Consider the following 25,512-nt stretch of genomic DNA (forward strand, 5'->3'; position numbering starts at 1 on the left):
AACTATGAACCGGGACTCCTGTCTCTTGCCATTGGCTGAAACGTAAGCCGAGCACACCAAATACTTGGTAGTCAGCGAGGGTGCGCCAGCGACGCAGCGAGACATGACGATGACTCAGCATGTTCAAGAGGTCGGCGTCTTTGAGAGCCACTTGTTGGATCAGCGGTGTTACGCTCTCATTCACATGTTCAGCAAGGTGGCAGTCGTAGGACCGGTTGTGGAGGCTTTGTGCCGGTGCAGAGGAGTCGTGCACAGCGCTGTCCTGCTCAGTTGGGACTCAGACGAGATCTGACACTCGCACAGAAGTTGTTGTTTTTTTGTTGATTGTGACTCCAGAATGCAAGAAGAACCGGCCACATGTATTCAGCTGGGAGCCACACACAGCTCTTCGCCCAGTGTCATCCACCTCATAATGAAGCCGTAAAATCAGCGTGTGTACGTGGCTGGCTCTTCCTGCATCCCGGAGAACTAACGTGACATCATTAGTGAGACCATGAGATCATGACACTCACTTGCGACTACTTGAAAGGCAAAGAACACTTTTTTTTAATACCGCCAGGTATGTCAAATCAGCCGCAGGGTCCAATATGCAGTAATACTCAGGACAAGAAATCCATACTGCTGTATATTGCAATATTTCCTCTTGCAATAAAATATTGATACACTGGTGTCAAATACTGATATCCTTAATACGGCAGCTGGTGTTGCAAACCATTCACCCTGTCACCATTTTGTCAAGACGTTTATTGTGTGAAGCTCTGAGCTAAAACTCTGCACTCTGACGTGTATAAATACACACATCCTGCTTTTTTTCGAGGCATTTTCTGCTTCAGTAAGGCATAATATCATTATGTACTGCACATTACTTGTCTTGGAGAATACTGATCATTGCAGAATCACTGTATTGTGGTAGTTTTGTTAGTATTGTGAACAGCACATTCTCGTCTAAGGGGGCCAGCATGGCTCGGAGGTAGAGAGGCCGTCCAGCAACTGAAGGGTCGCCGGTTTGATCCCCACTTCCCCCGGTGCCCGTGTCCAAGTGTCCTTGAGCAAGATACTGAACCCCTAGTTCAGGGGTGGACAACCACGTGTGTATGCAGGTTCCTTCCAGCCCAACACTTTAACAGGTGATCTCACTGATTAACACTCAATCATCAGGAATCACCTGTTAAAGTGTTGGGCTGGAAGGAACCTGCATACACACGTGGTTGTCCACCCCTGAACTAGTTGCTCCTGATGGCCCCTGGAGGGATGGATGGACTTTATATTCTACACCAACATTTCCAACATCTGCTTACATTTGAAGTACAAATTGACAAGATGAAGTGATCGACGACGCGTCTCACAGTTGGATTTCCCTTCGATGTTGTGGTGCGTTTGATGTCGTCTACGTGGTTTGTTCAAGTTCAAGTTGCTCCAGGTGCTGAACAGGACGTTTGCTATCTTCCAGGAACACATGGACATACATTTACATGATCTCAAACAAAGTCCATTTCACATGAAGCCTTTCCAGTTGCCATTCACTGATTTAACAATTGACATCTTGGCTCCAGTTGCTCACTGACTGCTGCTGGTGCTGCATGCCTCTCTTTGCTTGTGTTTCCTGATTTCTCAGCAAATTTTCTTTATTTACATATTAAAATTAAAAACTTAAAAAAAAAACAATAACAAAGAAGTAAACAGTCCAACACTGTGCTCCACAGGACTCTTATCCTTTGTGATTGTAAGACTCTGGAAAATATAAAACACCAAGAGGAAAGATAAGAAAATGAGCAACAGAATCCATAAATTTCTCCGAGTTATGAGCTGAGTTTTCAACTGCTGCAGATCCGTTTCGTCCTGGCGTTTTCGCTCCGAGATGTCTTGTCTCTCTTTGTTCCAGGCCTCTCTTTCGCTCTCCCTCTCTCGGCGACGCAGTTCCAGCTTCGACTCGGCAGTTTCCCTTTCCTCTCTTTCTAATTTAACTCTTTTCTCTGAAGCTGGCCGTTTAATTCTCCATTTCCTCTCGTCTTCCTCCCACTCCTTCATTCTGTCCTCACGCGCTTTGCTGATAAATTCATGGACGCCCTCGGGCTCACAGAGGGAGATACAAGTGTTTGACTGCTCCATCACTCCCTGCGGAGATTTACCATACAAGGCAGGAAGCTCCACCAGGGAAACCCGGCGTCCACACACCTCTCCCATAACTTTAACACACGCCGAGGATTTGGAAGCAGACTGAAGCCCCATCAGACCCAGAACTGCCTTGATTGCTTAAGTCTTCCCTGCTCCACTGCGCCCACACACAACCAGGTTCAAAGCTGATTTCTTCAGAGTGATAGTCAGACCTTCATCCACTGATACATCATCGTACGCATGCTTCGTGCTGGCCTTCAAGGCCGTTTCCCTCAAACGTGTCAGCAGCTCCCAGCGTTCAAGGTTCCTCTTCCTCAAGTATCTGTCCCTGCAACCTCTGATGATGTCATTTATCTGCGGGTGCTTTGTGTAGTCGTCTGAAGAACTCTCCTCTCTGTGTGTAGCTATCAGTACCAACAATCGATCGGACCATCGGTCACTGAGTCGTGAAAGGACGCTGCAGAGCCTACTCTTCTGTTCTTCAGTGAATTCCTCTGGTTGGAGAACCAGCAGGAACACACGAGGTCCAGGAAGTGACAACTTCAAACAGTCGTCCACATGCTTTGTCAGACTCTCTGGAGACACGTGGGGATCCAGCAGATCCGGCGTGTTGATGACAGCTATTTGTGAGCCTGAGATTCTCTGGCAGACGTCTGGTTCCTCCTCAGGGTTGAACCCAGTTCTTCCCAGGAGCAAGTCCACTGTGGAACTCCTGTCAGACCAGCTGTTCCCCAACAGAACCACACTCAGCTCCGACACTGGAACAAAAGCCAAGAATTACTGCAACCACGTGTCGACAAAATCCAACATCTTGAGCAGATAAGAAGGTATTCTGGCAGTCGCAGACAATGGAAACCTCTAATCTAATCCCATTTGACTTAATACTAAATCTTTTCTAATGTCATAGCTGACATTTCACTAGTATCTGTCTGTGTATGTTTGATATTTAATTGATTATTTGCATTTGTATGTTTAGGCCTCTCTAGGAAACCATCCCTTTACTGTGTCGGAGAGGTTGTGTTCAGTGAGAGGTGTTTGTATGAGGTGGTAATGGTCATTCGTTCTACTTGATTTGACTTCAATCAAAGAAAAAGAAAGATTTTGATGAAACACATGAATATTTTTGACTCACTGTCAGGTGGCAGCAGTTCTGAGCTGCTGATGCGCCTCAGCCGCCGACCGTCACCTGGAATGAACAAACGCAGTCATGAACTCAGTTACGTCTCTTCTTAATGAGCAGTAACGGGGCTCCGTCCTTTCCCTTGACAAATGTGGGATTTTACGGTTTTACAAATATCAATTGTCAGTTCCTCCTTTGTCCTGCTCCACTGAGCCTCATCAGTTACTAAACACACGATACCACCTCGTGGCCTAACCTGGTAACACACACAAATCCCGAGACTGAACTTATTAAAAAGCTCCTACATACTCATCTCTATTGTATTGCGATGAATTAGTCAGTGTCAACTGAGAAGATAACAAGTGTCCCTCCAGTTGTTCAGCTGATTTCCATGCTGCTTCTCCTTTGAACTTGTACTGCAACAACATGAAGGAAAGCTCCCGGCTGGAGCAGGCAGGACTTCCCAGGGATGGAGTGTAAATATTCTAGTAAATGAGGGAGACAGAGCGTGACAGGACTCACTGGATACAGCAGACGCCATCAGGAAGCCTCACTTCACCTGCAGACCGACGTCCGGGTCTAAAAGGTTCAATAAAAATCATAATAATGATTTAAAAAAGCAAAACAGGAGAAAATGAGGAGGTCTCACATTCACGAGGGGTGTGACTCTAGAGTTTCTTCAAATTTATAACATCAGATTGGTTTGTTGCCTATTGGAGACTTTCCTTCTCTGGTGTGAACACCAACCCGAGCAGGTTGAGAACCTGCCTGTGTGTGTGTGTGTGTGTGTGTGTGTGTGCGCGCTGCTCCAAATAAATGAGCTCAGTTCTTAAAATGATATTTGTAACTTAATGTTTATTTCAGGCAAATAAACGACAAACTATTCTAATGACGTCTTACCCCAACAAAAACAACAGGCCTCTTCCTGGTTGTCGCAGGACTTCGGACTCGTCCCGACCTGACCTGACTTCAGGCTCTAAAAACTGAATCTTGCGTTTTCTTGCAGGCGATTCGGTTTTGTATTTGTCGTCCAATAATCACTGTTCGGCCTCAGCAGAGCAAATTCAAACGCTGAACTGACGGAGGGTCAAAACTGATGAAGTGAAGTTGATTCCAGCTGAGCTGAGGATCCCAAACGTGCCTCTCACCGTCCGTCTCGGAAACGCTTCTGAACCGCATTTGCGGTCAGCACTTTAACTGAAGTAGGGTTGACTTTACTCACCGCTCGCAGCTGCGCCACAAATCCTGGTGAAACTGAAAGCCAGAAAGGTGAGCGCTCTACAGGTGTGGACAGCTGCCAATGCCCTCCCAGAGTCTCAGTGCAGGCCAGCCCACAGCGGGACAGGGTTCAACTGGTTCACTTTGAGCGTCGGAGTCCCAAAGACATCGGCACAAACACTGTATTTGAGTTTGTTCCCCTGGTTCGGCTCCTTCAACTCCGTTCAAAGCCACATTTAAGACCAAAATACACATTTTCATCCAAATGTAGGACTTTTAACACCCCGCACCCAACTTGTCAGTTCTGAGGAGAGTCCGGTCCAGCCTCCACTGATGAGGCTGACTGCCCGTGACTGACTAACATCAAATGGGATCAAACATCAACTCTGTCTGCTGAACGGTGACGTAGGCAGAAAACAACTCCAGAGAAAAGGCTTTTATTTCATCCAATAATCACTTCCTCAGGAATTGAAACAGCCAGCGACAGAACCGGACGACAAAGCCTTTATTACTGTGCTGCAGTGTGACGACACTTCCTCCGCGGTCATCTGTGCAAACATTTCACAACACCATTTTGATATAAATAACAGGGGTGAACGCTCCGGTTTCCAACCCTCTCACAGCAGTGGTACCAGGGCTTCTGAAAACGAAGCCCGACGTAAATACAAGCGACAGCGTCTAACGGTCAGCAGCAGTCCAGACGAGCCAACCCGCGACGTTCAGCAGGGACACTGACACTCAGGACTAAAGAGCAGGTGGGTTTTACAGGGTTCCCCAACAGTGACAAGACCTGTATTGCACAAGCAGAGCTATTAAAGGCTACTTGTCTTGCAGTATAAATATGAGGCAGACACTTGGGGAAAGACATGCTCTCTCTCACACACACACACACACACACACACACACACACACACACACACACACACGACAATTCCAGCTGACACATTCCCGACTGCATTAGCGCTCCTTCCCCTGTTCATCAGTCGTATTGCAGTTGAGGTTTCTGCAGAAACAGCAAGTGCTTCTATCATTTGATAAGAAAGAAAAAAAAGATGTCATGCACCTAAAAAGGCTCCGAGAAGACCACAGCCCACACATAAATACACACACAACAAACCGTCTCTGTGGTTACAAACTTTAGGAAACTCAAAGTGAAGACCATTTGGATGTGGAGGATGACCTCGTGAGTGTTTGACTTCTTTAGAAATACAACCTAATGAGGCAGCTGCCATTTTACTTTGACAAAAGAACTTCGCAGGCAAAAACATGATCCTGAATAGAAAAACGCTATTAAATAACTTAAACACAAGTATTACTATGGCTCAGTGAGGCCGGACGACTTACAGAAGATCTTCCACATCTGTCAAGAAGTTCAGTACAGTCTTTGTTTCGTGGACTTAAGCTCCACCACGTCGTAGCGAGCAGAGCTGGAGCACCGGTCGATTCAGGAGCGCAAGTCTAGGACTGCTCCAGACGCTCCCTATCATCTCTGCTTAAGTTCAGGAACAAAAAACATTTTGTTAGTCCTTGGTTTGACTTTACATATAAATAAAGATGAACAATGGCGGCCAATGTCCCAATGTGTTACTAAAAATGTGGTTTTGTAGAAAGATGGCTAAAAATGTTCCCTCCCTCAAAAAAAAGCCCCACTGGTTTCAAATGGTTGTCATTTCGCGAGCACCGTCAGGGTCCCAGACCTGCAGCCCTGAACCTGTGCTTGCCAGGGACTGATAGTTCTTCGGCTCTGCAGAACCATGTGACTGCAGAACACGCCGTCCCGACCCGAAGCTCTACAAAGTTTAGAGGTTGATAGGGAGCGTCGGTGAGCCAAGGCCGGCCTCCAGCCAGGGTACGGAGGAGGGGGTGCAGCGCTGCGCCGTGCGCCGATGGATACGGCGAAGACGCAGCACGTACAAGAGAATAGACAGCAACACAATGAAGAAACAAGCCAGGAATAAGTAGTGATTGTTGACGAAGGAGAAGCTGTGGCGCCAGTGAGAGTGCACTCCTTTCAGGCTCTCCTGCTGGATGTCCCTGGAACAGATGGCGAGAAGATGGTTCAGGTCCGGGGAGCAGTTAAAAGGTGACAAGTCGTTCGGCTGAAACCTGTGAAACTGCAGCTTTACTCAGGAAACGTAGGTCAGGTCGTTCTTAAACAGCTGAGCAATGACTGGTGCCTCTTTCACCAACAAAATGAATGACAAAGAAGAGTCGACCATTGATACAGACGGAGACCTAAAGAAGCAGGTAATCAATGTGATGCGAGGACAAAGACATTCCTCTGAGGCGTGTCGGTAACAAAGTACACGGTAACACAGTTTAGGATTAAAAACAACATAAGCTTGAATTTAAATAAACTTTAAAAGATACTCAAACGGTTTTACAGGCTTTGCCCGAACTCCATGTTTCATCGCTTACATCCCTGCTTCCTGCTGCATGCTGAAGATGGCTCATAGAGTAAAGATGCGCCTAAATGGAGAGCAGCTCCCAAACTTACCAAATCAAAAGTAGTTAGGAGTAAACGTGTCTTACCTCAAAGGCAGAAAGCGCGTTCGGTAAAGAATGGCTCCCAGAGTCCACTGGACCTCTTTATCATAGACCAGCAGGGCCGTCTTCAGGTTGGTGTAGTTGGTTGGGAAAGAGAAGCCCGAGTGCAGCACCTGGTACATCCAGGCTGATTTAAAACACTGGTACCTGCAGACATGAAGCCGCAGGTGAAGGAACGGCTCAACGACAGCCGACACGTACACTGACCGGCCTGCGTGACTTACTTGAGTCGGTGAAGGTCAGCATGCGAGGCGTACAAGCCCGAGTCAAAGCGCTCCCTCAGCATGGTCCACTGGGTGGCGCAGTAACTCTGTGAATGTCAAACCACAACGTCAGAACAGATTCCAGCAACCAGACATCCAGAAACCGTTCCAGGTGTACACCTGCAGCGCCGCATCTTACTGCCGGGTTCGGCAATGGAGCCAAGCTGCTGTGACAGAAAGAACGCAGCACTGAACAAACCGGTCTAAGTATTAAAGTTCAGGTATTTCTATTTTTAAGAGCACAAGTTACTGCAATAACTTTTCCAAAAAGTTGAGGGGATGTGGAAGTTAAATCTTGGGAAATCAGAATGAGTAAATGAGGGAACAAATTCTAGCTTGTGGCCTCAATATAATATTTTCCTTCTATGAACTCATAAAAGTCTCTCTTCACTCCAGGGTTCTGTAACTCCTCACACACTGATGAGGTGTCTGGCCTTCTCTACCTTGGCAGCCTGGGCGTATTTGGAGGCGTTATAATCGCCGCCCATACGCAGCACGTCTTCTGTGCAGTAGAAGAACTCGGAGAAGCCGTAGAACTGGCTGTTGCTGTAGTCGATGGCGGGCTGGTAGATCCCACTCAGAGAGGTTTGGGTCTCATTGGTGCGGTTGAGGAAGGGTTGAAGAATCTGTCTGCACTGGTCAAAGTCCCCCGTCCCTCGCACGTAGAGCTTCTCTGTAGGCGAATCAATCTGGTCCTTCAGGTCTGTGGGAAGACATGGGTCCAGGAGAGGGGACTCCGGTGTCTCACCCACATGCTGGCCTAGGAGCCTGGTGAAATGAACACGGCAGGGTCGGTACAACAGTGAGAGGGAGCTGTTGGGTCACATCTGGCCCTACCTGGCACTCACCTATTTCGAGTGGCAGTATTTCTGATGAGGGTCTCCTCGTATTTTTGGCGTGCTGCGTTTCCTCCAAAACCCAGGAAGGTGGACACGTAGACGCGATACACATGCTCAGTGCGATGTGCGTCACAGCCCAAGTTAAACTCAGCCAGTAAGTTCTTTGCAACTTCCTCCTGGAGGACCAAAAAAGGAATGAATCTCATAATCTACTTGTTTGTCTCATGACACATTAAAGGAACACACCAACTTTTAGGGAAATTTACTTTTCTCCCAGAACCAGAAGCGATAGATCCCCTTCTCTCCTCTGTGCTGTCTGAGGGCAAAGAGACCCACGCTAGTTAGCTTAGCATGATGAATGGTGGCGGATGGGTAGATTAGCCTGCTTTAACTTTCTCCAAAATGGTGTCTGCGTTGATAAAACTAGGTTTTAGCTTAACATCCGTCATGGAACAACTATTTCAACTTAGATGATGATGTCATTTCAGAATCAGACACAGAGTCAGAACAGCTGTCCTGGCAGGGCGCGGTGACATCACGCTGTACCTCCTCATCACTCACGTCTGACTCTTCACTGCTGCTAGCAGTCATGCCAGAGGACGGGGAGGCTTACTGCACAAACATAGATCCTGGACCTGACGTAGCTGATGGATATTAACTGAGGTATGCTAACGCTTACTACCCACCACCATTCATTGAGCTAAGCTAACAAGCATTCAGCTGATCTCTGGGGGTCTCAGCACCCTAAAGCAGCACACAGGAGAGAATGGTCTCCATCTTCTTGTCAGGCTCTGGGGACGATGGTGAACAAGCATGTTTCCCCAAAAATGTGAAGCGCTCCTTTAAACTTTTAAAGATTATGGCAGTGCTGATATGCACATGTATTTATTGTCAGTATAGCAGCTGATATTAGCAGCTAGCCTCAGTTTAGGGGTTAATATTGGTCTGTCTAGTCATTTAAATTAAAGACCACAAGCTGGATTAGAATTATACATTCAATCACGGTACAGAAGGAGGAGCATTGAGCAAAAAGGGCTACGAGCTAACGTTGCACCAGCAGTGGTGCACCCATCACCACACAAGAGCTTCAGCTGCATTTCTCTGTTTCTACGTCAATGAGTTCCTGTCCTCAGTCCTAAATCCTGCTATGGATCCATGCAGCAGGCTTACAGAATGCCTTCAAAAGTGATGAATGGAGAGCAGATCGTCTCCGCGGGACATAAATGGTGCATACAGGTTTAACCAGGCAATGACAGAAGTTGGGAGAAGGGAGAAGAACAAAGGGTGAGTGACAAAAAACCAAAGACAGCACAAAAACAGAATTGGTTGTGGATAATAACCTGCTGTGGAGAAGCAAAGCTTACAGTTTTGGGCACTTCGTACGCTATCTGAGTGGAGACGCCGCCCATGTCCAGGACGCCAGCGGTCCTCCGTCTCACCAGCGCCTCCTTCTGATCACTGCCTGGGACATGGACCTCGACTACAGCTTCGCCATCTTGACAGCAGAGGTAGGAGGTATGGTTGAACTAAAACCAGGTTACCCAAACCTACAGACTAGTTAGCATGTAGCACATCAGCTGTTTGAGGCCTGAACAAAAACCTGCGTGTCCTCACCATTGTGCACATGGTTAAACCTTCCAAGAACAAAGTTTATTCCAATCCACGCGTAGACGCCTGCGCACAAGATAAACAGCCAAAGTTAGAACTCTTACCAGCTCCAATGCTGCAGCCCAGTTTAGATCATTCATTCATCCTGCACCCACAAACCTGGTTTTAGTGGTTGCTTTTTTTTCTCATTAATCCTTTCTATTCTGGTAATTCCTTTATTTACCTTCCTGTTTTCCTGAAATGACTTCCACGTGGGAATCTGAGAAGAGGAAGTTGAAGTGGACAGGGATGTCTGTCCGCAGATCTTCTAGGAGAGCTTCCTGCTGGCTGATACGAAACAAACAGAAAAGCATTTGAGGTGGCCGTGTTTACAGCTGAGACTTCCACTCGTAGAGGGAGTTCGCCCTCCGTGATGATGCTAACGGGCCGAGCTCGCCGTACCTCTCAGGGAGGATTCTCATTCCGGCGGTGCACAGGATGTACAGGGGGGTTTCTTGGTGCTTGTGTTTGGGGATGTGCTGGGCTGCAAAGCTCAGCAGTGGGTAGATGTACTCACTGGCTTTCTCTGGGGTTTTAGCTAATTCAGAAATGCCTGAAAACAAAAAACAAATGAAGTATTGATGAAAAACAGAGTGGATGGACTTAAGATGAAATCTTTTTTTCTTTAAATCAAAATAGAGACTCTGTTCTTTTGATATGTTCAGTTTTTTCCAAGTATTCTTGAAAGAGGAGTGCAGATGTTCAGAATACTAGCAGAGCTGCAGCGCGTCTCACCTGGCTTGATCTTCATGACCACTGATTTCCGATTTTGATCTCTCATTTGCTGAATGTCCAGGAGCTCGTGGGGGTTGCCGTTATGCTGGGGCCAGCAGTACACAAACACCCTGGAGCCGCTGCTCCCACAGTCCACCACCAGCCCGTAGTTCAGATTAGGGTCACTCGTATCCGTTGCATCCACGTCCGTCACCCTCGCCAAATGCCTTTGGAAGAGCAGGATGTTGTTATTCCAAGACCAGATTGCCTGCCTCCGTCCGTCGCAACAGCAGCCGAGCGCTCACCTGTGGAAGCGGTTTTCATTTCGGATCCAGCTGGCGGGCCCCTTCCCGGTGGAGAGCAACAGGCAAAGAACCCCGATGAGGCAGAACAGCAGGCCGATGAAGAGCAGCTGCCTGACGGAGGGGACGAAGAGCCGGGGGAGAACCTGGGAGGACAGGCTGAAATGCCACGAGGCCGGGAAAAGGCACGAAAAACTGATCCTGCCAACAGAGGGAAGAATGTCAGAGGAAATCCGACACCTCATGCAACCCCCCCCCCCCCAAAGAAAAAACCACAGACAACAACAAACCCACCTCGCCATGCTGCAGATTGTCTTCAACTTGGTGGATTATTTGCTGTGGATCATCCATCAGTCAGCGGAAGCAGGGAGGTTCGGCTGGTTCCACCGTCCCGACCCGCTTTCCTCGCTCAAAAACAACAACATGGCCTTTCAACGGAGAGGATCGGTTATGAGATTCGGCTTCTGAGCAGAGGAAGGGCCTTGGTTGGGGGGGGGGGGGGGGTGTCTTGATGGTGTCAGGTGTTAGTGGAAGATTTTAACAACTTGTAATTGTAAATATACATTTAGCGCGTCAGCAGCACGAGGGAGATGGAAAACAGACCCGGTTTGTTAGCTGTTGCTAGCTGGGAATCGAACGGACGGTTAGCAAAGCGGTACTTGTGTTTAGCAGCTAAAAGACACGGACTTTAACATCGTGTACGACACGTCACCGCCAACAGAGTATAAATACACATGCGTAGCTCCTTTTTGTGTTTCCTACTTACGAACGCGGGAGCTGAGGTCCCTCCTGTTCGGGTGAAACAGACATCTGCGGGCTGCCAGATGCTAACCGCTGGCCAAAGTAAGTAGAGGGAAGATGTGGCAGGTCTCCAGTCAATGACGTGGTCGCTCCTAGTGCTTGATTCCTCTTCCGCATTGCCCGGATGACGACGGACGGGACGGATCAAACCATAGACATCAAACCGCACACCGCCCGACGCTCCTCCTCCTCAGCCCCCTGGGACTTTGTAGATTTAACCAGAGCTACGGCGCACTACCGCCCCCTAACTGCCGATGTGTGTTTTCCAGGCAAAGAGCAGGAATATCACGCCGTTGCTGGTTTGGAGGTCAAAAATACAAAAATTTAATATTTCAATGCCACAACTAATAATGATAATAATAAATGAGAAACGAAATCGCTTCAGTGGATATTTATCAGATAAATGTGGACACAGGAAATAACTGTTAACTTACATCAATGTAAATTAATGTTTAACAGATCATGTTTGAGCGCACAGTAGCACCGAGTGAGCAGCGTCTCTGTTTTCTGGGTTCAATAGAACATTGTTATAAATATGATAACAATAATTCACCCTTAGTATCATGCAATTCCAGTCACCCATGTGGGAACACTGGTGTCATTGCCTTTTTTAATTTTCCTGTTGTGTTTATGTGTTTGGTCATGAGCTGTTGCATTTATTAGGCCATGAGCCTGTGAATAAACTTGATTGATTCATGTATATTTCAATTAAACACAGAGACATATTTGAAAATGAACTTAATTTCTGTAAGAAGATGCAGTTTACTTACTATTTTCTGTCAGGTGGTCAACCAGGACTCAGGAGGGAGCCTGACCCTTGCTCCTCAGCAGCCACGCCGACGAGGCCGCCTGCAGGCTGCAGACAATCAGCTGATTCCCAACAATCTCACCATTAAAATCATATTAACTTGATACACTGTATCCCATTGTACTGAACAGATTCTGAATTCATTTACGATTATAGTCGTGGTCATGTTTTTGTCACATTGTACACCTAAAATAGTTATCAGATGTATAATCCACGTTCATGCAAAGACATCCCGTGATGACACTTCACTGATAAATCGCGCACATTCAAGCAAATCATTTCTCTCAGGTTTCCTAAATATGCAGATGAGGTATAATTTAATCAAATATGGGCATTAATATTCAGAACAGAACTCTGAGCTCAAGTTAAAACCTGCCGTTTGTGTTTGGAATATTTTTTTCCCACTTGTTTGGGCTACTTTGCTTCCATCCCTTTTTCAAAGTCTCCAGAGTGAAATGGGAAAACTATGTTTCTGCTTAAAAGGTGGAAAATATTTGTTGTCTTTTGATTCAGTTCTCCGTGCGCCTCATAAATACCATGAAATATGACTGGGAAATACTGTCTTGAAAATGATCATGAGATTATGAGAGATGTCGGGAATCAGGGAAAGAGTCCTTCCTCATTTTATTTATTTCAAAGTACAAAAATTCAATCAAAGGAGGAAGTAATGTGAAATTTGTGTCTGTAGTATTTTTTTAATCATGATGCCATGAACAGAAATTAAAATTCATTGTGATACTGTTAATAGATGCTCTATTAGGGAGAGTAACCGTGGTAACAACTAGAATATTTCTGCAGAAGTGTCTAATGTGCTTGTGGATTTCTCTGTCTTGGAGGCAGAACTCACACATTCCTCCGACTCCGAGGCAACAGGCTGTGCTGCAGTACATCGACAACACAACTTTCCACTCGTCCAAGGCACTGTGGGAGTAATAGCTGCACTTCTCAACATCAGACTCTTATTACGTGGTCCTACTGCAACCCGTCCACATCAAAACAGTCAGTAAAATCAGTCACTTAATCAGTGACACTGATGTAAACGTCTCCTGTGGGTCGTCCGGAGTCCACCTCATTCATCCGCCCTCAGCGAGGTTACTTCCTACACCCACACCACTTCAGCTTTGCTGAGCCTCTCACAGTCCCACCACTCCAGCTGACTGATCCGCCAGCAGTAACTCACATCGACATACTTTAGTTTCTTGCTCCGTTGCATCAAACTTTTCACTGTCGTCATCTCCACATCTGTTCGCGGCAGGTTGAGGTTTTTAACTCTTCTGAGTGGAACGGCTGCCCAGTTGGTGGGTGCTGCACAGTGATGCTGGTCCACGCCGCCGAGGCTCAGCGCGGCACGTAAAACAGAGTTCAAGGGACACGGCAAGGAGACCAGTGAGAGCTTCTCTAGTGAAGGAGAACCAGTGAGGAGACGCCTGATCACCCTCCTCAGGGTCATCCAGGACATGACGGGCCTCATTTGGTTGTGCTCATAGGAGAAACTGCAGAGACACAACACAATAAATAACATCCACATTTAACCAGGCAGATTAACTAACAATTAAGGTGAGAAAATAATGTTGGGATCAGATTCTCTTTCAAGCCCAAGAGGCAGATGTACTTAAAAGTGTTATTGAGTAAGAAGTGCGAAAATGTTTTATATCTGCAGTACCCACGTGAGCCACAGGGGGAGCTAATGATGTGATGCTATGATGTGTGACAGAGCAGAGAGAGACAGTTCTCTGCCCCCTCAACCGAAAAGCTCTCCTGTTCTAAGCTGATTTTGTCTATCATGTATCACAATTAAAGCAACGAGCCTGTTTTGAACATGTAAGGAGTAGACTGCACTGATCTCTGTGTGAAAATGTAGTAAAAGTCAAAAGTCAGGTGAGGTACAGAGACCTGACCCATCCGGTTAAGTACTCTGCTTCTTCACGTGCTACTGCTTGTGAATCAACAGCGGCCTTACTTGAGTGACAGAGAGCAAAGATCCGGCAGTCCTGGGAGTTCCTGCTCCTCACGTCCCTCGTCGTCTTCTTCCTCCTGCGCCGTGGTGGGAGGCTCTGCTGAGATGAGCAGGTCTCTGAGTTTTGGACAGGCCCGGATGACCTCCAGCAGAGGGGTGTTACGGTTTGTTTTTACCGCCTCTAAAGTGAGGGAGACCAGAGAGGAACCTGCAACTTGTAAAGCAGGAAGGAGATCCCCCAGAGGGCCTGGGTAGCGGACAGAGAGTCTCTGGAGCTGGCCTGACCACGTCTGGAGGCCTTCAGCTAACAGAGACCCCTGGCGCCTTCCGCTAGCGTCCTCAGGATCAACGTACACAGACAAGGAGCAGATGTCAGGACACAGACAGCCTAAACTGCCCAGGGAGTCACAGGTTAAGCCCTTGACATCCCTCAGGTGCAGGTGCTTGTTACCCGACGGTGGAGAAACTCTTTCTCTACTCCACTTTGCTGGATTCTGACAGCAGCTTTCCTCACGACTCACCTCCTCATCCTCCTCACTACTATACCCCTCCCACAATACGCTCCCCTCCTCATCTACTTCCTCTCTCTTCTTCCTCCAGCTATCAGTGTCCTTGCTGTGCCTCTTCTCCCTCCACAAGTCCTCCAACTGAGGAAGTCCTTCTCTAACAGCGAATTCATCTGTCTGGTGAAATTCTCTGTGCTGGATCAGATGGCAAGCCTGCGAAAGACCCTCCAATGCCACTCTCTCCAGGCAGGGCAGGGAGAGGAGGAGGTAGGCTGTGGCGGCCACTGAGTCTCCCTCCTGTCCCCCCAGCCCAATATCAAGAGCAAGGAGACTACAGAGAGGAGACATGGAAGCAGAGGAGACCAGGTCAGAGCGGGTCGGGGAAATAGAAGCAGTAACATGAAAAGATGGACTGTCAGAGAGGGAACAGAAAGCTCCAAGTCCAAGAGGAAGTAGATCAGCAGGGGAAAGGGAGCGACAGTCAGATACATCCAGATGGCGCAGCAAAGGGCAGTGGTGGGCGATGGTCCCGATGACACATCTGTCACATGGCGTCCCGGCCAGGGACAGCGAGCGCAGTGCAGGAAGACAGCGGAGGGTTTCAGACTGAGCCTTCGAGGGCAGCTGCTGGGCGCCAGAGAGGTCCAGACTGCACAGGGCCTGCAGACAGTCGAGAGAAAAGGAATCATGTTATGGTCAACATCAAACCCTTGAGCTCTCCCCTCTGTTTGGTGTACCGACAAAAGAAAAGAGATGTGACTAAAGAGGACCAGGAATTTGAAGACATCACCCAACATCAGTCGCACATTCGTGTAAGAACAAGTTCCTACTCTGAGATCTTGGATTTCCATCAGGACAAATAAAACCCCTCAGGCAGAGGTGTATCTCCTCTACCCAGCAACTAGAGACTTGTGTCTATCTGACCTGGCACCGTGCAGCAATGTGGGTACAGAGGGCGGAGGTGGCCAGACCGGGACACCCTTCCAGGGACAGAGCACGCAGCTGAGGGACCAGCAGGAGATGGAGGGCAGCTCGGGACAACTGCCTCCTGGTGCACAGCAGCCACGTCAGCTCCTCCACCAGGTCGCTGGCTAGGGAGGAGCAGGAGAGGAGACAAATGAGCAGCGTCAGAAGAGTTCAGTCACTCCGGTGGACTGATGAGCGACACTCACGCAGGAAGGTGAAGGGCCCCATGATGTGCCTGAAAGAATAATGATCCAGGTAGTTGTCGGCGTAGTCTTTCACCCACACGTCCTTCATGTTGTCAGCCAGGTTCAGAAGGCACAGCTGCGTCAGTGAAACCACACAGCCGTCTTCATCGCTCCTCAGCCACTCCGTCTTCCTCTTCCTCCTCCTCGTTCTCCTCCTGGCTCGAGTCTCTGCATCATATTCATCTGAGGCCCGAAACAGGGGCATCTGGGGTCAGTGCTGCAGCGGCGACTGGATCTGTGACAGGAAGCTGGTTGAGGGCAATGAGAGCAGTAACCACATCATATATATCTATATCTATATCTATAACTATAGATATAGATATAGATAAACACACTGTTACTGTGTTTTTATAGCTGGTAGTCTGTTGTGATGATATATCATTTTGAGAAAGTGCGAGTGTGTGCTAAGAATGTGAAACACTGGCCTGTGTAGTTACTCATGACTAAACTTATCTGTACTGCAGTAGATCACCACTGATCCCAGCATCAGCTGAACATATGAACAGAATGGAAGAGAGAGAGAGAGAGAGAGAGAGAGAGAGAGAGAGAGAACATTGTAACATGTTCTACTAACTCTTACCTGCCAAGTTGACTTTTGGAAAATAATTAATATAATAAAAATGAAGTAGCAAAGCACGGGAGTGTTTAGAAAACCGTGCCTCAACCGCAGCTTCAGCTGATTCTCAGCACTTCCTGGTTGGAGGCCTGCTGGACGCGGAGACTTTCGTTTCACGTCAAATCCCTGAGTCTGGTCTGTCAGGCACAGGTCATATGAAGCGCTGCTGCACAGAGCAGTTACCGTATACTGATTCAAACCCAGACACACCAGACTACGTAACTGGTCCAGAAACAGAAGGCTAACATGAAGTAACTTACAAAAACAACGGGTCGCATTGTTAATTAAAGTATAGTACATACACGTCATGGTGACCTGCAAGCCTTAAAAGAGGTTTTATTTTTCTCTAATTTAGCTTTATATTCATTTTTAAAAAATGTTTGCAGACTCTTGATAATGACATCTTTCAAAGATGAGGATTACCTTACTGGTTAATAAGCCCGTGTCAAGCATACAAATTCTTGTTTTATTAATCAAATTATTATTAATTATTCATTATATTATTCAAACATTATGTTTAATCATTCGTACCTCATCCTGGGAAAAGACAAAAGTCAAATGAGGTCAGGCTGTTAAAACTGCCCGCAGACGCCAAACACACCAGCGCGTGTGAGCTGAGCCTCCAACACCAGACTGAAGCTCGCCAGGGTTAAACGTTGAACCAGTAACCACTTTTAAAAGTCTCACGGTTCAGCCTCAAATGTCCTTTGACAACATGAACCCTGAAATGATTTGCCACCTGGAAGCAGCTTAGTTCCTGACTGTTTTCTGGGTGCTTGTTGTCTGCAGCCTGGGTGTGAAGGTGCTGGCAGGCCAGAGGAGGCGGCGGCGGCAGTTGGGGGTTTACTGACCGACTGAGATTGCGGGTGTGACACATGTGGGCGTGTCAGAGGTCACGTGTCTCCCTCTGGTAGCGCGTGAGTGTGATTCTTTACAGTCAGAAGGACATGACGTCTCAGATGGCCTCGCCTGTCCGGCCCAGATGGCGAAGACTTCATTGTCCGTCTGAGGTGTCTGTCGAAGGGTTGCTGGTTCAGTTCTCACACTTCCATGTGCAAGTGTCCTTGAGCGAGACACTGAAGTCCAAACTGCCCCTGATGAGTAGGTTGGCCCCCTCCATGGCAGCCCCCACCGTCAGAGTGTGTGTGTGTGTGTGTGTGTGTGTGTGTGTGTGTGTGTGTGACATCAACACTGTAATGGCAGCTGAGCATCGCTAAGGTATGAGAGGCATTACACAGACTCCACACGGTGCCTTTTTAATAAAACTGGGCCACATCTGATTAAAATGACACTTCCTATCGTTAATATGGCAAATAATAGCTGCGTATAATAAAAAACAGAATGCCACTGACACATCGTTAATGTAGCGTTACTGATAAATTGTCTTGGATCACAGTACACATTATGTTTTAGTAGGAAAGGAAAACTTGCCATGAAAAATACATCCAAATGACACCACAGTTAAACTACCCCCATTTATAGGTTAGGGACAGTTCGGGCAATAAAAAAATACATACATCTCATGTGGAACGCCCATGAATTGAAACATCTCCCAGCCGTGTCAGCACAATAAAGTAGAGCAGAACAAGCGACTTAAGGCACCGCTCAGTCACATGCAGGTTTGGCAAGACTGCAGCGCGTGAGTGTGCCGCTCACCAGCTTCAACTCTTGTCCAGGCTGTGCAGGGAAAATAGCTTTTCTGCTTTAGCTCAGCACAGACACAGAGGCCCTGTGACGGCAGTGTTCTAGCATGCATATTTACATTCATTAAACAGTCCCCCCCCCCCCCCCCCCAGAAAACTAAATAAAGGAGAGGAGTCCCACTGAGACGAGGCGACATCAAGACAATTCGAGATGCATTCCGGTTCCGTCGTAGCCTGAAGCTCTCCAACTAAGACGATGGAAGGGAGTGATGAGGGAATAGGTTATCGTTTAAACCCGATGCCACACAAGTCTCTTCACACAATCTCATGCCACTGAAGAAAATCCAGTCAGATGCTGCAGCTTTACATCGCCATAAACACAGGAGGCTGATCTCCCCCAAGGATTTCAGCTGCATTTCAAATTCCCCGCAGCGAAGCAGTTTGACACAGACATGCAGCTGAGCGAGCCTGCGCCTCGGATCCTCGACGGAAGCCAGCGATCCTTGTGTGTTTGATGCTTTCAGCAGAAAATATCTAGGAAACCTCTGAAGGATCTCAACAAGAAGATTGCAAATGATTAATAACGATAAAAATGTTGTTGTATTAAAAGCCTCGACTAAAAAAAACCCACAAAAAACCCAACTTCTATCAATATCTATGGTAATTAAAATCCTACTAATTTGTTTTAGCGTCAGAGGATAATTGTTCAGCAAGAAATACATGGATGAGACAGCGTGAGTTCTAGAAGTCGTCTTCTCTCCTGCTGGGACAAGACGCCGGGGTGGCGGTGTGCAGCAGGTTTACTCAGCTGACTCTGGGAACGGCACCACCTTCCTTCCAGCCACGTAAACCTCCACTATGTTCCGATCATCACCTGGAGGAAGACACAACATCATAAACTAGAGAGTGCGCACGCAGCGCCGCCGCTGATGATGTGACGAAATGATGTTTTTTGCTACGTTCAACAGATCTGCCCCCAAAATGTCATGTCACGCTAAGTGAAATGTATCAAATCTGGACTGGACACTCACCCAAATTCAAGAACTTTTCCAAAAGAATCTGAAATTCAAGGCGTAAATGAGTATCACGGTGAAATCCAGAGTTTTCTGTCCTCTGCTTGATTTGTGTGTACATGTTTTTACCTTTGGTCCTTCACACTGGATGAGGTCAATGGGTCCATCAGGAGCAGCCACATTCACCCTGACAGCATCAAAGTCTTTGCCCACTTCAAAATTTCCCGTTTGGTCATCCAGAGACAAAGCTACGAAGAAAACACACAGCCAAGGCGAAGAAAGCACTGTTATACCTGTAAGACATCTTTAAAATGTCCTCTGTCTCCGAGTGTCAGCTGGTGTGTGTCCTACCTTGACTTCCTCCCAGGGTTGCCAGCCTGAACACCTCCTCAAAGGTGAGTGTGTCATACTCTGGGTCCTGGATGGTCAAAACCTTAGACGTGTCCAGAGTTCTCCTCACAGCATCCAGCATGGAGGCCGAGTAGCCGCCCGCCACGTCTGACGCAGACGGAATCAACACGAGCAAGCAGGAAGACACAAAGACAGACCCTCACAAACAAGGACAGCCACATGTCCATTCCAAATGTTCTGATTCGTCCTGTCTGACTGGTGGCACGTCAGAAATCAATAAGATCAAACCAGTGAGCTACAAATGAAACAGCCAGCCAGTGTCACAAGTCTCCAGAGCAGAGTTAACCAGTGGGGGGCACCCCACCCCCCACCCCACCCCGGGTCCAGTCAGCGCTGCTGGAGGTCCCACCTGTTCCCAGCCCCAGCTTCACTTTGTGTTTCATGACGTTGCGGACATCCAGTAAGCCGCTGCACAGCCTGGACAGAAGGACAGAGAGCAGGCGACTTAGCAGGCGCAGCAGAGTGACGGCTTCCTGCGTATTCAGGAGGAGGCCTGAGGGACCACCTGTGAGGGGGGGGGGGACCTCCCAGACTAATTAATTAGTCCAGCTAATTGTGTTGCCTTTAGTCATTTTTTTTCATTAATTCACTTGCACCAAACAGACGTCCTGCACCAAACGTCGCAGCCGCCTGATCAAATCAAGACACTCCTAAAAAGTGCACCTTCTCAAAAAACTGCCATGCATTTTTGTGACCTCGTTTACTTGTAAATACAAAAAAAAGGTGTATTTGTTGGCAAAACAACAACAACTGCACTGATTTAAAAAAAAAAAATTAAAATCATGGCATATTTTTTTAAATGCATAAATTGTATTTATTTGCTCATTTATTTTAAATCCGGCAGGTTGAATCAAACCTTATGTTGGGCCAAATTTGACTTGCAATACCAGATCAAACAAACTTTTCTGCGTGATTTTCCCTTTTGGCTCCAACAAGAGGTAATGTACGTGCATTTTTTTGGAAAATACATTTTTAACAAACCTGCATTACACAAGAACTTCCTTCCCTGGTGCTGAATTTGTGTGAATGTGTTTCCTTCCTTCCTCTATTAACAGGACTTGCTGTTAGTTAAATGCTGTCATACATTTATATACATAAACACACACACACACGTTTATGTATCTAAATGTACCGTTTGTTTAGGCGTTAAGGCTGCAGTAGTTTCAGTTCAGCCAGACTTACGAGATGTTTGAGTTGGGACAGTGAGACAAAGAGGCTCCTGTCTCTCTGAACAAGGCCAGCTCTTCATCACTGAGGTGGCAGCCGTGAGCCATCACTGTCTGTGAAACATCATCATCATCATCGTCGTCGTCATCATCATCAAGAACGTTCAGCGTTTCAAGTTCTCTCCAGCAGCCTGGTCTCACCTTGTCAGTGAGCAGGTTGTGTTTGTGGTAGACGTGCGTGTAGGACTCGGAGTCGGGGAACAGCTCCTTCACCAGCCTCACCTCCTCCATGTTTTCACTGATGTGACTCTGGAAGTGAAGATTACGAAGACATCATTCTCAGCGACAGGGTTCTTTCTTCTTCCAGTGCTTTGGCTGCTACACTGAGCTCACCTGGATGTGCAGGTTGTTGTTCTTAGCGATGGCTCCCAGCAGCCCCAGTAAGGCTCCAGTGCAGGACAGAGCAAAGCGAGGAGTCACCACTGGCTTCACTCGAGGATACTGGAAGAAACAGGCGACTGCTTTCCTTATGTGCTCTAATGGCCTCGCTTCATGAATGTGTGGAGTCTCACCTTCTTATCCAAGAGGTCAGCAATGAACCTTGGAGGAGAAAAATCAGACTCTCACTCTGCCTGTTGCACTCTGACAGCTGCCGTGAGCAATGTGAGGCTGGGTACCCACCGACAGGTCTCCTCCTGAGACTCCTGAATGGCCTCTTTGTAATGTTTCACAGAATTGTTCCTGTCCATACACACTTTGCCCACCAGGGCCCGCTGTCCCAGGTCGTCTGCAGGAGCCAAAACAACTGTTACACCCCGGAATGAAAGAAGACTTTGTCCATTTATGTTCAATTTGATTATGGTTCATTCATTAAAAAATCTCTCTCTCTGAGCTGTTAAAGTTCCAGACAACCTGTCAGGTCCCACATTTGTGAGACTTTATGTTCTTTACATGTGATTGCACTTATTTGATCAACTATTTTATCGCAATTCATATTTATAGCTAAGTACTTTACGATTTTATCGTGATTTTTTTTTATGTTACATCCCAGTCTCGTGAAAATGATCTAGAGGGGATTCATCTGATTGATTTAGCTGCTAATGAAGCGTACAACAATAATGTTGCATTGTGTTTCATTTAGTGCCTGTTTAGTAACGAGGGTTCTGACTTTTCTCTCTGATTTACTGCCGACGTCACTAACACATGCCCCGCCCCTTTGTCAGCTGCAGTGCCTGTTGTTTGAGCAGACTGAAGTTTTTCTATCAGTAAGTTTAGCAACTCTGCGACATCGTCAGGACGCGACAGATCGAAGTCAGATTACAGACAGAACGAATCGTTTCTTGGTCAGATGGCTTTTATGATGTGACGCAACCAAATCGCCCCACCCAGGGATGAACGAACTTATTTCCACTTTAGAACCAGAACGCAAACTAAATTGTCGGCTGCGGAACCAAAACCACGACCCTTGTGTTCCCCTGGCGCTCCATCTTCACCGCACTCTTACGCTCGCATCAAACTCAGACGTCTCAGACATCTAGAACCCTGCTCAACTGACAGAGAGTCCTAAAGTTACAGACGCTGTACACGATCAGCAGGTCACTCATGAAGTGTAAGGGAACATCATGCGACTGTGACTAAACGTTCCCAGACAAGAAAAGCAGAAAATAACCATTTAGAACAGATTTCCCCGCAAGCCTGAACTTTACACACCACAAGCATGCAAGAGGACATTTTTGACATTGTAGATTTTTGATATTTAAGAGCCTACTTTTTATCTATTGTGGCCAGGAGCATGAGCATTATCTTTGTGTGTGTGTGTGTGTGTGTGTGTGTGTGAGAGCACACTTTTTTTGTACCAACAACAATGAGGACATTTTGGGAAAGTGAGGACATTTTTGGCCGGTCCTCAAAGCCAAAAGCTTGTCTCGGGGTTACACGGTCACACACACACACACACACACACACACACACACACACACACACACACACACACACACACAACCTTGGACTTACATCTATGTGAGGACTTTTATTGACGTAGTACATTCCCTAGCCCCTCACCCTAACCCTAACCAACTCAACTGACTACCTGACCCTAACCTTGACCCTAAACCTAAACCTGAAACTGATTCTAACCTCGACCCTAAAACCAAGTCTTGACCTTCAAACGGCCCTTTGAAGAAGTGAGGACCGGCTAAAATGTCCTCACTTTCCAAAAATATCCTCACTTTTGGTTAAATATGTATTCTAGTCCTCAATATGTAGCAACACACACACACACACACACACACACACACACACACACACACACACACACACACACACACAGAGGACAACAACTGCTCCCTACAAAATGGGGCGGCTGCAGCTCAGAGCAGGACGAAGGTGAGAGGTCAGTGAACCCAGATTACGCAGATTTCGGCAACGTTGGGTCTTCAACGTGAACAAATCTTTCTGACCCACTTGAGGTGATGAAGGGGAACCAGACTCCCGTCTCCCTTATGGCTTCCAAACAAGGCAGTTTCTTGTGTCAGTGCTCGTTTAAAGGAGATAAATATTCTCCACCAAAGTCAAACAAAGCAAAGCCGGACCACGCGTTAAACGCACAGCCGCTGCTCCGATTACGACGGCGTTGCTCGAAAACGTCAGATATTTGCTGACTTCGACGCGGAGGACTTTACACATCCACGCCAAACTGACTACAATTTGCAGAAGATAATTTTTAACTATCCTTCCTTCCAGTGGTTCCTGAATCAAGACATGCAAAAGAAACAGATCGTGACATCTCACAATGCAGTGACGTCTTAAACTTTACCACATTCAGAAATTACAGAGAGGAAACATGGAGGAGGCCTTAGAAAAACCTGACCCAACCCTAGAAGAGGTCAAGCGTGTGTTTCTGGGGGAAAGACATCTTACTTGCAATCTGGCCCAACAGCAGAGAGGCATCTGTGTGTATCGTAGCAAAGTAACACGCAGTAGTTGTTCCGTTTCTCAGAGTCCTTCTCTGTAAAGCACACGGGTCACATGACAGCATCAATGCTATACTTTCACTAAAATGTGTCACTGTCTCTTTCACAGCTGCCAGCACCTGTTCCCCGGATCATCAGACACACCCGTGAGCTTTATGATGTCCAACCTTTGTCCCTGCAGTTAAAGGTGTCGTATATTCCACCGTGTGCCTTAACTCACCACGACATCATTGTAGACCCTCTGAGCAAACTTCAGGTCCTTGAAGCGGGACTCAACTGGGAAGGTGTAGGTACTGAGCCACTGGAGTAGGGGCATGTCCAGGGCCGTCCCCGAGTAGACGTACTGGGACGCGTGGATGTGGGTGTCCACCATTCCAGGCATGAAGAACTCACTGCCAACCAAGAGACCGCTTCAGATATATTGTGTATATAACATAGACATGAAAAGACAGTCAGACTTTAACTTCAATATTTCACTCATTGAGCCTGGACATCTGGCACCAAACACCAGCAATCAGAAATGAATCCAGTGTTCCACTTATACTCGCTTACTGTTTGTCCAGCTGAGTGACCTCAGAGGGGCTGAATTTGAATTTCTGAGACAGCGCGTGCAGCTCGTCACCTTTCCCGATGAAAGCAATCTGAAAACCAGTTGAAGTTAGTGAGTAAAACCGTGTCCAGCGCTCTTCCACTCCTGACAGAACGCAAGGTACTCAAAGTTGTGTTTTTGAAACCCAAACACTGTGTGAACGGGAGCAAACACACCAATAAACAACCTCAGCAGCAGGTCCCTGAAGCACCTCGGTGGTCACCGGCTCATCAGGAACACATCCAAACAGGCGCAGCAAGCGAGGGAGAACACGCACGGATAGAGAGGCTGTTCGTGACTGTACATCCGGCTTGCCGTTTTCTCAAGAGGCTTCTTGAAATTAGGTTTCTATTAAAGTTGCTTGGCAACAGCTCACACAGACAGGTAAGACCTTAACTGATCTCTCTTGGCCACCCAGAATCCTCGACCACAAATTATGCACGCATCTGCTTTAGCGCCAAGCAAATCTTCTCTCTCTCTCTCTCTCTCTCTCTCACACACACACACACACACACACACACACACACACACACACACACACACTCCCTAGGGCTCCAGCTTAACATCAGTGCGGCAGAACCAACCGGCCTCAATCCAAAAAACGCAAACAAAACAAAAACTTTAACAGAAGCTGACGCGACGCGTCAGGAACAAACCTTTCCCTCCGCGTTGACCCCCAGGAGCGCATCCTCAAGGATCTGCGCAGCGGTCTGCGGGGTGGCGTGGATGAATGTTCCTCTGTAGATGTGAGCAATAACCGCGGAGGGTCTCGGAGAGTTCGCCATCATTTCAGCGGACCCGGAGCAGGGAGAGACATGAAGCAGCAGCAGCTCGCTGGGTTTTGTTTTCGGAGGACTGCGGTAGGTTACCACGACTCAGAGGGACGCACCTGACTGAAGAGGCTGGCTGCAGCCAATGAGAGCGCGCGGAAATATAGGGAGTGTTTGGGTCTGTTCGACCGTCACATCGTTACTCAGTAACTATTCATCAACGCTAACTCGCCTTCTAGTGGTGCTTTGGGCCCAGGAAGAGCAAACACATTCATCTCAGAGAT

General features: G+C 47.4%; 4 protein-coding genes across 13 annotated transcripts; all 4 read right to left on the bottom strand.

Annotated features, from left to right (window-relative positions):
• Positions 1-2,120: 2,120 nt before the first annotated feature.
• Positions 2,121-4,742, bottom strand: LOC147259716 (GTPase IMAP family member 5-like). Of its 3 annotated transcripts, none has more exons than XM_086205851.1 (4): positions 4,458-4,742; positions 3,758-3,814; positions 3,248-3,301; positions 2,121-2,873 (listed from the first exon to the last, which is right to left on the bottom strand). In XM_086205851.1, the coding sequence occupies exons 2-4, from the start codon at positions 3,774-3,776 to the stop codon at positions 2,254-2,256; spliced, it is 693 nt and encodes a 230-aa protein (XP_086061977.1). In that variant the 5' UTR covers positions 3,777-3,814; positions 4,458-4,742; the 3' UTR covers positions 2,121-2,253. The 3 variants fall into 3 exon arrangements, with proteins under 3 accessions (XP_086061977.1, XP_086061976.1, XP_086061978.1); XM_086205850.1 differs by having other exon boundaries at positions 4,136-4,742; XM_086205852.1 differs by having other exon boundaries at positions 3,545-3,814; positions 4,136-4,742.
• Positions 4,743-4,874: 132 nt separating this feature from the next.
• Positions 4,875-11,753, bottom strand: entpd4 (ectonucleoside triphosphate diphosphohydrolase 4). 2 transcript variants are annotated; one of them, XM_086205849.1, is made up of 13 exons: positions 11,532-11,753; positions 11,060-11,193; positions 10,769-10,966; positions 10,485-10,690; positions 10,152-10,302; positions 9,934-10,037; positions 9,717-9,776; positions 9,467-9,597; positions 8,112-8,278; positions 7,707-8,031; positions 7,225-7,310; positions 6,986-7,147; positions 4,875-6,487 (listed from the first exon to the last, which is right to left on the bottom strand). In XM_086205849.1, exons 2-13 carry the CDS (start codon positions 11,065-11,067, stop codon positions 6,253-6,255), a joined length of 1,833 nt encoding a protein of 610 aa, XP_086061975.1. In that variant the 5' UTR covers positions 11,068-11,193; positions 11,532-11,753; the 3' UTR covers positions 4,875-6,252. The 2 variants fall into 2 exon arrangements, with proteins under 2 accessions (XP_086061975.1, XP_086061974.1); XM_086205848.1 differs by having other exon boundaries at positions 9,443-9,597.
• A 1,221-nt stretch (positions 11,754-12,974) lies between these two features.
• Positions 12,975-18,431, bottom strand: LOC147259718 (uncharacterized). Of its 5 annotated transcripts, none has more exons than XM_086205856.1 (5): positions 17,196-18,431; positions 16,010-16,283; positions 15,762-15,928; positions 14,335-15,497; positions 12,975-13,867 (listed from the first exon to the last, which is right to left on the bottom strand). In XM_086205856.1, the coding sequence occupies exons 2-5, from the start codon at positions 16,251-16,253 to the stop codon at positions 13,474-13,476; spliced, it is 1,968 nt and encodes a 655-aa protein (XP_086061982.1). In that variant the 5' UTR covers positions 16,254-16,283; positions 17,196-18,431; the 3' UTR covers positions 12,975-13,473. The 5 variants fall into 5 exon arrangements, with proteins under 5 accessions (XP_086061982.1, XP_086061981.1, XP_086061983.1 ...); XM_086205855.1 differs by having other exon boundaries at positions 16,010-16,296; XM_086205857.1 differs by lacking the exon at positions 17,196-18,431 and adding an exon at positions 16,629-16,804 and having other exon boundaries at positions 16,010-16,231.
• A 32-nt stretch (positions 18,432-18,463) lies between these two features.
• On the bottom strand, positions 18,464-25,360 carry gda (guanine deaminase). 3 transcript variants are annotated; one of them, XM_086205858.1, is made up of 14 exons: positions 25,115-25,360; positions 24,422-24,510; positions 24,090-24,261; positions 23,817-23,904; positions 21,579-21,684; positions 21,470-21,497; positions 21,291-21,398; positions 21,099-21,206; positions 20,914-21,011; positions 20,081-20,148; positions 19,672-19,818; positions 19,450-19,568; positions 19,339-19,366; positions 18,464-19,181 (listed from the first exon to the last, which is right to left on the bottom strand). In XM_086205858.1, the coding sequence occupies exons 1-14, from the start codon at positions 25,244-25,246 to the stop codon at positions 19,108-19,110; spliced, it is 1,365 nt and encodes a 454-aa protein (XP_086061984.1). In that variant the 5' UTR covers positions 25,247-25,360; the 3' UTR covers positions 18,464-19,107. The 3 variants fall into 3 exon arrangements, with proteins under 3 accessions (XP_086061984.1, XP_086061986.1, XP_086061987.1); XM_086205860.1 differs by lacking the exon at positions 25,115-25,360 and adding an exon at positions 24,646-24,983; XM_086205861.1 differs by lacking the exon at positions 25,115-25,360 and adding an exon at positions 24,635-24,983.
• Positions 25,361-25,512: the final 152 nt, after the last annotated feature.

The sequence above is a fragment of the Aulostomus chinensis genome, chromosome 6 (assembly GCF_037954235.1).
Source record: "Aulostomus chinensis isolate RoL2024-O1b breed Wild chromosome 6, RoL_Achi_v1.0, whole genome shotgun sequence".
NCBI lineage: Eukaryota > Metazoa > Chordata > Actinopteri > Syngnathiformes > Aulostomidae > Aulostomus > Aulostomus chinensis.

Excerpts from the sequence above, each read along its gene's own strand:
- LOC147259716 (XM_086205851.1), bottom strand. Across the intron at positions 2,874-3,247 it reads AGAACTGCTGCCACCTGACA|TGTCGGAGCTGAGTGTGGTT; the intron begins GTGAGTCAAAAA and ends CTTTTGTTCCAG.
- entpd4 (XM_086205848.1), bottom strand. Across the intron at positions 10,038-10,151 it reads ATGAGAATCCTCCCTGAGAG|CCAGCAGGAAGCTCTCCTAG; the intron begins GTACGGCGAGCT and ends GTTTCGTATCAG. Across the intron at positions 9,777-9,933 it reads CATTTCAGGAAAACAGGAAG|GCGTCTACGCGTGGATTGGA; the intron begins GTAAATAAAGGA and ends TCTTGTGCGCAG.
- LOC147259718 (XM_086205856.1), bottom strand. The coding sequence starts at position 16,253 with ATGCCCCTGTTTCGGGCCTCAGATGAATATGATGCAGAGACTCGAGCC. Across the intron at positions 15,929-16,009 it reads GGGGCCCTTCACCTTCCTGC|CCAGCGACCTGGTGGAGGAG; the intron begins GTGAGTGTCGCT and ends GCTCCTCCCTAG. Across the intron at positions 13,868-14,334 it reads CTTTGCTCTCTGTCACTCAA|TTTCTCCTATGAGCACAACC; the intron begins GTAAGGCCGCTG and ends GTGTCTCTGCAG.
- gda (XM_086205858.1), bottom strand. The coding sequence starts at position 25,246 with ATGATGGCGAACTCTCCGAGACCCTCCGCGGTTATTGCTCACATCTAC. Across the intron at positions 21,498-21,578 it reads TCTCAGGAGGAGACCTGTCG|GTTCATTGCTGACCTCTTGG; the intron begins GTGGGTACCCAG and ends TTCTCCTCCAAG. Across the intron at positions 19,367-19,449 it reads TCCAGTGTGAAGGACCAAAG|ATTCTTTTGGAAAAGTTCTT; the intron begins GTAAAAACATGT and ends CTTGAATTTCAG.